The sequence below is a fragment of the Osmia bicornis genome, chromosome 4 (assembly GCF_907164935.1).
Source record: "Osmia bicornis bicornis chromosome 4, iOsmBic2.1, whole genome shotgun sequence".
NCBI classification, from domain to species: domain Eukaryota; kingdom Metazoa; phylum Arthropoda; class Insecta; order Hymenoptera; family Megachilidae; genus Osmia; species Osmia bicornis.
Window position 1 is genome coordinate 10,904,188 of NC_060219.1, and position 10,632 is coordinate 10,914,819.

A 10,632-nucleotide genomic window follows, 5' to 3' on the forward strand; every position below is an offset into this window, starting at 1 on the left:
GGGGTCATGATGCACGGGGATACCATGATATTAAACCAAATGAAACTTTTAATTGAAAACTTCGTTGTAAACTATTTTACCCCTATTTTCCGGCCTCGCGTGGACCACCCTCCCAAATCATTTATTATTTTATCCCCCTTCATGGGCCTCCGCTCAACCTTCCCAGTTATTTATTATTTTTTTGCCTTTAAGGGCCTCACAAGGCCCAACCATTTATCACTGCATCCCTTACATCCCAGCAACCCTTACGTCTCAGTATTCCTAACATCTCTGCATTCTTTTCATCTCTGCATTCTTTTCATCGCTACATTCTTTTCATCGCTACATTCTTTTCATCCCTACATTCCTTACAACTCTTCATCCCTTACATCTCTGCATCCCTTACATCTCTGCTTCCCTTACATCCCTACATTCCTTACATCTCTGCTTCCCTTACATCCCAGCATTCCTCACATCTCTATATCCCTTACATCTCTGCATTCCTCACATTCCTGCCTTCTTTATATCCCAATATCCCTTACATGCCTGTATCCTTTACATCCTTGTATCACTTATATTCCTGCATTCGATACATCCCAGTACCTCCCTGAAATTGAGTTGAAATTTTTGCGGCTATAGGGCCTGTGATTTTATACAAATTTAGTACCTATATTCGCCACCAGAGGGCGCTGATTCGATATCGAGATTTTAGTTCACATTTTTGCCGCTAGAGGGCCAAAATCTCGACTTGATTTAGTTCCTTTTTCAAAAACCAGATGGCGCTGATTCGAGGTCGAGATTTTAGTTCACATTTTTGCCGCTAGAGGGCCAAAATCTCGACTTGATTTAGTTCCTTTTTCAAAAACCAGATGGCGCTGATCCGAGGTCGAGATTTTAGTTCACATTTTTGCCGCTAGAGGGCCAAAATCTCGACTTGATTTAGTTCCTTTTTCAAAAACCAGATGGCGCTGATTCGAGGTCGAGATTTTAGTTCACATTTTTGCCGCTAGAGGGCCAAAAATGTCTGCTTGATTTAGTTCCTTTTCCAGAAACCAGATGGCGCTGATTCGACATCGAATCAGCGCCCTCTGGTGGCAAAAAAAGGAATTAACTTACCTTTACTTACCTTTATTCGAAGCAGACTTTATAATATATTTATTATAAGGGATGCAGAGATGTACGGAATTTAGGGATGAAAAGAATGTAGGGTTGAAAGGAATGTAGGGATGATAAGAATGTAAGGATTTGAGGGATGAAGAGATGTAAAGAATATAGAGATGAAAAGAATATAGGGATGAAAAGAATGTAGGGTTGAAAGGAATGTAGGGATGAAAATAATGTAGGGTTGAAAGGAATGTAGAGATGAAAAGAATGTAGAGATATGAAGGAATTCCGTAAGGCATTTTGGCATCTGAGGTGTCAGGGACCCCTAAGCACCGATGACACTCTTGCTTACCGACACTATGGCATTTGGGGTATCTGGGACCCCAAATCATGACCATTCGCGATCAAAGGCATGTCCAGTCTTTGAATATACCTACTTTTTGGCTGGATGGTGTATGAACGAAACAGACTTGTGTGTATATAGAACTTTTATCTTCCAAATATGTAATAGCAATTTTTGAAAATCAGTTGACTAAACAATGGCGGGTCTAGAGAGCTATGACAGAGTGTATCGTGGAAAATCTATTAAATCTTGGGAAACTGAAAATAATTTAGCGTATATTTATCAAGGACGAGAGGTTATTCGTCCTTTAGATATTCCTGCTGTACATCATTTGGCCGAAGACAGTCCTCCTTCTGAGGAAGGTGAGTTTCAACATAACAAGAAAGAATAACATTATATTTTAAATGATGGAACTTTGATAAACTATTCATAAAAATTGACATACAAAAAATGTTCCAAAACTTTTTTGTATTTCAGATCTTTCTGTAAAAAAATATATGGTTGCTGGTTGTGGATTAGCAACATTAATTGCAGAAACATTACTAGTTCATCCTCTCATTGTTCTAAGGAGACAATGTCAAGTAAATCCAGGATTGAAGAGCTATCACATTGTACCAATTACTTTAATACCTGTAGTTATACGTCTTCACCAAACTCAAGGAATACATACTCTATGGAAGGGAATTGGATCAGTACTACTTGTGAAAGGGATGTTGTTAGCTGTTGAAGATTTTATTTCTAAAATTACACCATGGCCAAAGTAAGTTCACCTTTATGTAATATATACAATATTATATAAATATAATAATATATATACATTTGCAAAAGGAATATATGTGGTTTAAATTAATAAGGTTTTTATTGTTTTCAGAGAAATAACATGTAACAGTTCATTAAAAGCATTTGGTCAACATATTCTTCTTAAATGGTAACAATAAATTAGTACATGTATATATTTATATATATTTCATTCATTTAAAATTTGTATTAAAAATTAATGAAAAATATGACAGTGTTTCTATAGGTTTAGTGACACCATTTTACTCTGCATCATTGGTTGAAACTGTACAATCTGAAATTGCATCTGAGAGTCCTGGAATATTGGACGTTTTTCGGGATGGCGCAATTCGCTTGGTTGACGTGAGCAACAAGGGTAGACTAATTCCTATATATGCTCTTCTACCACCAACTATTGCTTATAAAGTATCCAAATATCTTTTTACCCTCGCTGTACGGGGAGTTACTAGTCGTATTATGCACATTAGACACAAGCATTCGCAAGAGATAAGGGTAAGTTTTTTCTTAATAAAAAAAAAGAAGTATATCATGGATAGATGTTTAACGGTATTTGTGCATCACGTACAGGGTGCGTACAGCAGAGATTTGTTGTCCGAGGCAACGGTGCAAGACATTGAACTTCAGTCGGCATTGGTTTCCACATTTATTGCAGAAGCATTATTTTATCCTTGGCAAACAGTGATTTATAGACTTCATCTTCAGGGTACGCGTACTATTATCGATAACTTGGATACAGGACGTAGCGTAACACCGTTGTTAACTGGATATAGCGGGGCACGCGATTGTTATAGTACAATAATTTCTACCGAAGGTCCCCTCGGTTTATACAAAGGATTTGGTGCTTTCATTTTGGAATTTACTGTAGATATTGTAATAGTACGGGTAATTAAATGGATTGTAACAGAATTAGAAACGATATTGAGGCCAAAGCCAAAATCAATTCGCGATCCACCGCAACACTGGTATTATAATGAGACATAAAAAGGGAAAAACGGATGAAATAAAATGATTATTAACGTTAAGTAATGTTTATTTAAGTATACTTTCTGTGTATATCATTTGTAGATCGTACAATGATAAATGTGGCAATGATAGGTTGACAGTTTCAGTAACTTCTTGAACACATTAATCTTTTCCTTCATCTTAACATGAATTCAAATTGGACTCTGAAAGTATTGTACATATAGTTTAAGTTGCTAATATTTAAAAATACATTAATAAAAACAAAAAATTCTAAATTGTTTAAGTTTAAGGAACGAATACAGACACGAGTATTCATTGGTTTAAGCATACTGTAGTTCAAAATGCTAAAACAACAATGGTATATATAAAAAACAGTTTATTTGTTCTAAACATTTTTTTAGGATGACATGTACATATTATTTTATGTAGAATATTTACGTTGTAGAAATTAAAAACGCCGTAAAGATGCAAGTTAAGGAGTCGTTGAAAGTATTTTAGTTCGTCTGTAGTTACTTTCGATATATCACTAAATCAAATTACTTTCAGTAACAATCGGTTACAGTTTTACACTTGCACATCTTTCTAACTTGCATCGTATATTACACAGCCTTTCAATTATATCTATTGCGTATTTGTAAAATAAGATAAAATAAAATAAAATAATTGACCAGAAAGTATTTCATCTCTAATAAGTGTTTACCATTACTTTTGTAAAACGTATACATTTTTTAACTTCTATTTATTTGATTATTTTTCCTAATTTATTTAATACGTTACAAAAATTCTTGTTCTATTTATTAACATAACGTCATCCTTGGTTTTAAAAGCAAATGTATGTTTTATATAACTTTATATTTTCCTAAATTTTTGTTCCAATGTTATTTATTAGTTATTTAGAAACGTTATCGAATCGAAGTATTTTACAGAACATTTCCACTTCTGATAGATATATATATATATATATACACACACATAATAACATGCGTTAGTACACAATGAGTTTTGTACTAGCTGTTTGAAACTTTTGCTAATAAGTTGCAATTATTTCGTGTAACGTAGAAACTTTATCCTTAGCATATGTTACACAATATAATTCGCAAGATTGATTTCGTTTTTCTTTTTTTTTTCTGTTGCTTGTTATAATACAATAACGAACAAATATTAGAATTATAAAAGACAGAAATGTTCGTGTTACCTTCGTGTAGGCGGTCAAAATATTTCTAGTCTAAACGACTGTATACTCTACCTGCAATTAAAATTTTGTTCACTTTTTTGGTAAGTGAAAACTCGGGTGAGGACTTTATGTATATACACATTTTTGTTTATACATATTTTTACAGAATATATGCTATCTGTAGAACTGCAAAGTTCTCCCAATCTCTTTTGTATCGAGTCTTTTCACGGCATGATTCACCACATTATAGTGTTATTTTCTTAAAACTGAAAAGAAATTCTAGAACGAAAGGGGAACTGTTTATAATTCACTTCGTATTGGAAAATATCGTAACAGTTTGCGCAAATAATTTGCTCTTTAAAAAAGAAAACAAAATGATGTGTCAAACATGTGGAGTGCCCGTTTTATGAATTATTTGTTAATTTTGTATCTGTTGAGCTTGCAACTCCTCGTCGGTGACATCACCCCTTTTAACGTATTGTGGCTTGTCTTGTCCTCGTACACAGCCTTCCGTTACGTGAACGGACATTACGTCGCTACCCGGTACTTCAAACATAGGTTCTAAGAGTAATGATTCCATGATTGCACGAAGTCCTCTTGCGCCTGTTTTCTTTTCCATCGCTAATGACGCTATAGCATTTAAGGCGTCCGCAGTAAACGTTAATTCCACCTATAAATGAAGAAAAAATTGTTATATAAATATTAGGCGCAAGTAAAATTATTTTTCAAGTATGGTGAATAATTTTCATACCTTGTCCATCGAGAATAACATTTGATACTGTGGCACCATAGCGTTCTGAGGCTCTGTTAATATTCTAACCAACATATCCCTATCTAGAGTGTGGAAAGGTACAAGAACGGGAAATCTGCCTACAAATTCGGGAATCATACCGAAATCAATTAAATCTCTTGCTTCCACTTGTTTTAATAAAAGATCTTTTTCTTGGTTATCCTTTTCTGTAGAAGGTGTCATATTTGCAACGTCGGCCAAATTTGCCGCTCTCCTACCTGGACTCTCCGAAGCAGGGGTGGCACCAAATCCAAGATACTTTTCAGTTTTACGTCGCGAGATCAGTCTATCCAATCCATTATATGCACCGGAAGCAACGAATAAAATATTTGTAGTATCAACTTGTAACGTGTCTCCACGCAATTTTCTAGAACTATTTCTTTCAGGTACATTTACAATGGTACCCTCCAACATTTTTAACATTCCTTGTTGAACACCTTCGCCGCCAACGTCACGTAATTGATGTATACCAGGAACGGCACCGATTTTATCCACTTCGTCTAAGAATACAATACCCATTTGCGCCCTGTCCACCACGTAATTAGCATCTTGAAGTAATTTTGCTATAACGCTTTCTATGTCTTCACCAACATATCCTGCTTGTGTCAACGTCGTGCAATCACAAATAGCAAAAGGCACGTCCAAACACTGAGCTATTGTTTGAGCGAGTAATGTTTTTCCACTACCAGTTGGCCCGAGCAATAGAATATTACTTTTCTCTAATTTTAATTGGTGCTGCTTGCTGTCTAGGATATCCGATCCCGAAGACGACTGATTATCAGTTGACTTTTGTTCACTTCCTGTAGGGAACTGTTGGAATCCAACACCAAGCGAATTTCCGACGGTCGAAATATGCAATAGGTCTACAACGGAAAAAGAATAAATATTGTCAATTGGAACGTGTGTTGGAGTGTGTACGTGCACGTGTATTTGTGTGTGCGAATGTTTACGTAACCGTGTAATAGTTATAACTGTTATCTCCGTAAAGATTCGTTACACCTAAGTACAATTAATCTATGTTAAGAAAGAAACGTTAATACGATTTCCATTATTATTTTCACTTTTTACGTAGAGTTAAGTACGAAAACGGGAAACTATTATTTACGTGGTTTAAGACCTCTATGAGTGAAGGGATGATTCAGATCTTGTGTACCAGTAGTATTAATAGAACCTTGCATTGAATTCTGCACTGGGAAATTATTATAGATTCGTTTGTAGTGATTATACACGGCAACGCTCAAAACTTTTTTAGCATACTCTTGCCCTACAACATGTTTGTTTAGGTACTCAAATATCTGAAAATACCGACACATATTAATACTTTTTGTAACAATTTATATCACAATTAGTCTTTATTCTTTATAGAAATATTTGCTTAGGCAAATTTTCTAATAATTCATTACCTTTTTCGGCGGTGGCGGTGGTTTTCTGTAGAATCCTTGTTTTGTATCATCTGTTCTTAAAGCTTCCTTAAGGCTTCTTTTCGAATCTACCTCTGATAAAACAACGAAAAAGTGATGGCATTTTTCACACTTGACGAATCTCGTTGATGCTAATAAAAAAAAAAAAGATACTCTTATATTCTAGATAACTTTATTATGTTTTATTATGCGTGCAAATATTTATACACATCTCTACTTACATACAAATGTTTCTACATGCGTACAAGGATCACCACATTTTGGGCACGTCAGTGTGTTTTTTTTTCCTCCATTACTACCAACAGAGGACACTCCACCGCTGCTATCTTTACCTGGTGGAGTTGGTTCTGTGGGTGCTTTTCCTAGAGTACTGCTAATCGTTAATGATCTAATTACAGCCACTCTTACAATTTTGTGAACTAGTAAAAAAATATAGAATTATTTATAATTAGATTAAAATAAGTAATTTTTTACATTGTGTATGTATACATTTCAAACTTACCATGGTTTGCCACATGATTGGAAGATGCTATACGACCAGCACTGATTAAACAGCAACGAACACAACTCATTTTTGAATTTATACAAGCAAGAAAAATGGATAAAAATATTTTCTGGTAAGTATTACAACTTCTCTGGGCAAAACCTGAATTGAAATAAAATACAGTAAAATGAGATTTAAGTTTTCTTGGAGGAAAGTCAAAGATAGGTGAAATATGTTATAATTTTACATGTTATTCACTTGTACAAATTATGGAAATTATATAATAAAAAAAATGTCGCAAATGTAGTTAAAAGAAAGAACTTGTACTTATCGTATTATACGATTTGCGTCGATACTGATTACAAACAAAATATATATCGAAAATTGTAAAAATTTCTCTAAATTCATATGAAATTCAAAGGTGACACCAGATGCTTATTTCGTGTAATGATAAAGAAATAACAATGATAAGAAAATATGAAAACAACGAGTATCAAAATACAGATTGACTTTAAAAAGAAATAAAATTGAAACGTATGCACTCGAAAGTAAAATACGAAGACGGACGCAATGTCAATGTAAAAATAAACATTGAAGGAGCAGCTCGCGGTTAACGAAAATACTAAAATATCGAAAATACTAACCTTTGCGAATTAAAACTAACGTATATGCTGTTCCTCATTACTCATAATTTAGTCATTTTTTGTCATGAAACATGTAATAAATCCAACGATCCGAAATATCTTATGCAAATTGGTTACCACGAATGAACTAGAGAAAGAAATGATAATTTAATAAATCGACTATTTGACACATTGCGTTACAAGGTACAACAATCGCTCGAAGCATGGTTCAAGGACATTGGTCGGGTTCCCTCCGAAATTTTCGAATAACATTTGCTGTTTTAAAATTATCTTGACAATAACCGATGGGTAAGTTGGGCGCAATTTACTTCGATATCACTAAAATATCTAAAGACGATGAGAAAACTGGAGACATGATGGATTTTCGTATACACGTACCTACATACGTGGCGAATGTGTATGTTGCAGTCAGTCACGGTCACGGTACGATGCTCCACTAATGGCCGATTTTCTTTTTAATAATTCAAATGTCACGATCGTCCCGATAATGTGATCACTTTGTTCTCACTCGTGAATAATCTTTATCTGTTTATCGTGAAAACTTTTACTCGATGTTTACTAATATTTTTTTATACATGTGTGCAACCAAATGCAGTGACGTTTGTATGAAATAACAAAACGTCAGTGCGTCTGCACACGTACGGTCACTCGAGGGCACTTAATATATGAATGTGCCTATAGTTATTAAAACATATATAGATGTATCTACGCACCTAGTATTAAATATTTGAACATGTGTCAATAATTACAGTTCTATTTACCTTGAAGTCGATTTTAATCAATTTTCCAAACAATTTCGACCAATCGTAAATTTAAGTCTCCTCCTCTTCTCACTCTCGCAGCCCCCACTTAACCCCTTACTTTCTCGCGCGCGCGTCCGTTTGCTTACTTCTCCCTTTATACAAATAAGTAAATCCTCGTCTATGTGTTCGATTCCTAACCACCATCACAGATTGTTAGGTTAGGTTGCACATACGACAGATGCGCTCTCTTTGACCGTAAATATATGTTGCGTAAAAACATATCGAAAACAGCATTGTCACATTATTAACAACATATAAACTCGATAAATTGCAATTAATCTGGTGGGTACTCCTTTTTCTTATTTAAAGGATTACTATAATATCTTTGATGATAAGATGAGACAAACGGAGATAAACAACGAAGTAAGCGTGTTATGTATTTTAAACACATGTATTTGACGTTTCATCAAATTCACAGATGATTTATTTTCATTATATTTTCTAGCTTGTTCTGTTAAGGCAACCTGTTCATCAGGCTCGTATCTGTGTGGTAAGTAAGTTGATTAGAGAAGCTAAAAAATTACGCACTTATCGTGGTAATGAGAAACAACTGGAGAAGAACAAGACTAAATCGGATAAACTATTGAGGGAAGTATTTGCATTAAAGCATATTAAAGATGATGATATATCAACATTTGGAATAATTAATTTTGAATATTTGCAAGATATATTAAAAAATCCTCGTACAGACGAAGGAACTAGAGCTATGATCAAAGTTGCCCGATACAAGTGTTTACATGAGAGAATAGTGGAATTTATGGAGAAATTTCCAGATTACAGGGAGTACATTTCCTGGAAGAAAAAAAAGCGTCCATCGAAAAGGAAAGGAAGTAATTCCATAGATGATGATCTAGAAGAGAATCCAAAAAGATCAAGAAAAGATACAAATACTGTAAAAGTGAGCACGCAAAAGAGAGGCAATAAGAACATAGACAGTACCGGTACTACCAATCATTTGCAATGTACCACTCGTCAACAGAAGAAGATCAATGAACAGTCTATGAAACTATCGAAAGAATCAGCAGAACAAAAGTTGGAAGGGGACGAGTCGAAATCAGTTGCTAAAGTTATAAGTAAGGAGGCTGCTGTTAAAAGATTTGCAGAAGTGTTGCAAGAAACAGATAGAAAGGAGGAAGCTAGCGAGCACGAAGAGAATAACAATGAACAATCGTCGAACGATGCAGGAGAATGTAGAAAAAGTACGGATGACTTTTTTCTGAGCTCGGACGAAGCCGGTTCAAGCGTTACAGTCATCTCTGCTGAGAGGAACGAGGATCCTACCTCTGACATTGATCATCGGGCATTTAAGGCGCTTCGCATAAGAAGCAAAGACGAGAAATTCTCTAAAGATAAAGGGGAAATAGGAAGTGGTAAAGATATTTCTTATGGTCCGAGTAATACAAGAAAAACAAACGTTACGCATTCTAAACAGAACAGGGATATGCGCGTTAAGAACAATCCTGTTAAGAGAAACATCGAGAGCGACTCCACTAAGACAGAAGATGAAAACCTGCATCCTTCGTGGGTAGCGAGGAGGAAGCAGCAAGAAATTCTGAAACAAGGTTTCCAAGGGAAAAAAATTAAGTTTGACGAAGATTAAGGAAATTAATTTCAGTATATTTATTACTGTATCAGCATCTTTTTATTGTATACCTAGAATAGAAAATGGTCCTGTTTTAATTCCATTGGGCGGAAGGTTCCTTTCTTTGTATGGCCTGATATAATTCGACGATAGGAATTACAGAAAACATTACAGTATGATTATTCTTTTTCATTGAAATATTTAATTATAATTTGAAATCGTACAAAATGGGTAGGGATCATTTACAATGTTAGTTATGCAGACATTAAAGGTGCATTTGATGAGAAATTTTATCCGCGTCCAGCGCTCAAATAGGATTCGTACGATCTTTAAAAGATACGCATTTAATCGTGGTATAATTCACGTTTAAAATGATCGATGCAATGTTATTCTGTTCTAGTCGAAGAAACGTTAGCTCACAGAACTCAACGATCAGACTGTAATTAATCGAGAAGTGAATCGTGTTAATCATAGGGAATTAGTCTTTTAAGTTTAAGGCGAGTTCTTTTCAGACTTTCAATATGTTGTATATCGAAGTAGATGTTAA

The 10,632-nt window shown here is 34.7% G+C and overlaps 3 protein-coding genes across 9 annotated transcripts; 2 read left to right on the top strand and 1 right to left on the bottom strand.

The window, feature by feature from the left end:
* The first annotated feature begins 1,506 nt into the window (after nucleotides 1-1,506).
* LOC114875958 (solute carrier family 25 member 46-like) lies at nucleotides 1,507-3,864 on the top strand. Its single transcript, XM_029186869.2, has 5 exons — nucleotides 1,507-1,788; nucleotides 1,904-2,186; nucleotides 2,298-2,354; nucleotides 2,440-2,716; nucleotides 2,792-3,864. The coding sequence occupies exons 1-5, from the start codon at nucleotides 1,623-1,625 to the stop codon at nucleotides 3,203-3,205; spliced, it is 1,197 nt and encodes a 398-aa protein (XP_029042702.1). The 5' UTR covers nucleotides 1,507-1,622; the 3' UTR covers nucleotides 3,206-3,864.
* On the bottom strand, nucleotides 3,547-8,832 carry LOC114875913 (ATP-dependent Clp protease ATP-binding subunit clpX-like, mitochondrial). 7 transcript variants are annotated; one of them, XM_029186812.2, is made up of 9 exons: nucleotides 8,462-8,832; nucleotides 8,079-8,375; nucleotides 7,701-7,827; nucleotides 7,075-7,218; nucleotides 6,794-6,991; nucleotides 6,555-6,703; nucleotides 6,323-6,446; nucleotides 5,113-6,014; nucleotides 3,547-5,031 (listed from the first exon to the last, which is right to left on the bottom strand). In XM_029186812.2, the coding sequence occupies exons 4-9, from the start codon at nucleotides 7,142-7,144 to the stop codon at nucleotides 4,780-4,782; spliced, it is 1,695 nt and encodes a 564-aa protein (XP_029042645.1). In that variant the 5' UTR covers nucleotides 7,145-7,218; nucleotides 7,701-7,827; nucleotides 8,079-8,375; nucleotides 8,462-8,832; the 3' UTR covers nucleotides 3,547-4,779. The 7 variants fall into 7 exon arrangements, with proteins under 7 accessions (XP_029042645.1, XP_029042638.1, XP_029042630.1 ...); XM_029186805.2 differs by having other exon boundaries at nucleotides 6,305-6,446; XM_029186797.2 differs by having other exon boundaries at nucleotides 6,269-6,446.
* Nucleotides 7,834-10,264, top strand: LOC114875965 (serum response factor-binding protein 1-like). Its single transcript, XM_029186882.2, has 3 exons — nucleotides 7,834-7,988; nucleotides 8,813-8,866; nucleotides 8,949-10,264. Exons 2-3 carry the CDS (start codon nucleotides 8,840-8,842, stop codon nucleotides 10,101-10,103), a joined length of 1,182 nt encoding a protein of 393 aa, XP_029042715.2. The 5' UTR covers nucleotides 7,834-7,988; nucleotides 8,813-8,839; the 3' UTR covers nucleotides 10,104-10,264.
* The last annotated feature ends 368 nt before the right edge of the window (nucleotides 10,265-10,632 follow it).

Coding starts and splice junctions, on each gene's coding strand:
- LOC114875965 (XM_029186882.2), top strand. CDS start 8,840: ATGAGACAAACGGAGATAAACAACGAA. Junction 8,867..8,948: donor AAACGGAGATAAACAACGAA/GTAAGCGTGTTA, acceptor TATATTTTCTAG/CTTGTTCTGTTAAGGCAACC.
- LOC114875913 (XM_029186788.2), bottom strand. CDS start 7,144: ATGAGTTGTGTTCGTTGCTGTTTAATCAGTGCTGGTCGTATAGCATCT. Junction 6,704..6,793: donor GCATGTAGAAACATTTGTAT/GTAAGTAGAGAT, acceptor TTTTTTTATTAG/CATCAACGAGATTCGTCAAG. Junction 6,447..6,554: donor CACCGCCACCGCCGAAAAAG/GTAATGAATTAT, acceptor CGGTATTTTCAG/ATATTTGAGTACCTAAACAA.
- LOC114875958 (XM_029186869.2), top strand. CDS start 1,623: ATGGCGGGTCTAGAGAGCTATGACAGAGTGTATCGTGGAAAATCTATT. Junction 2,355..2,439: donor CAACATATTCTTCTTAAATG/GTAACAATAAAT, acceptor AAAATATGACAG/TGTTTCTATAGGTTTAGTGA. Junction 2,717..2,791: donor AGCATTCGCAAGAGATAAGG/GTAAGTTTTTTC, acceptor CATCACGTACAG/GGTGCGTACAGCAGAGATTT.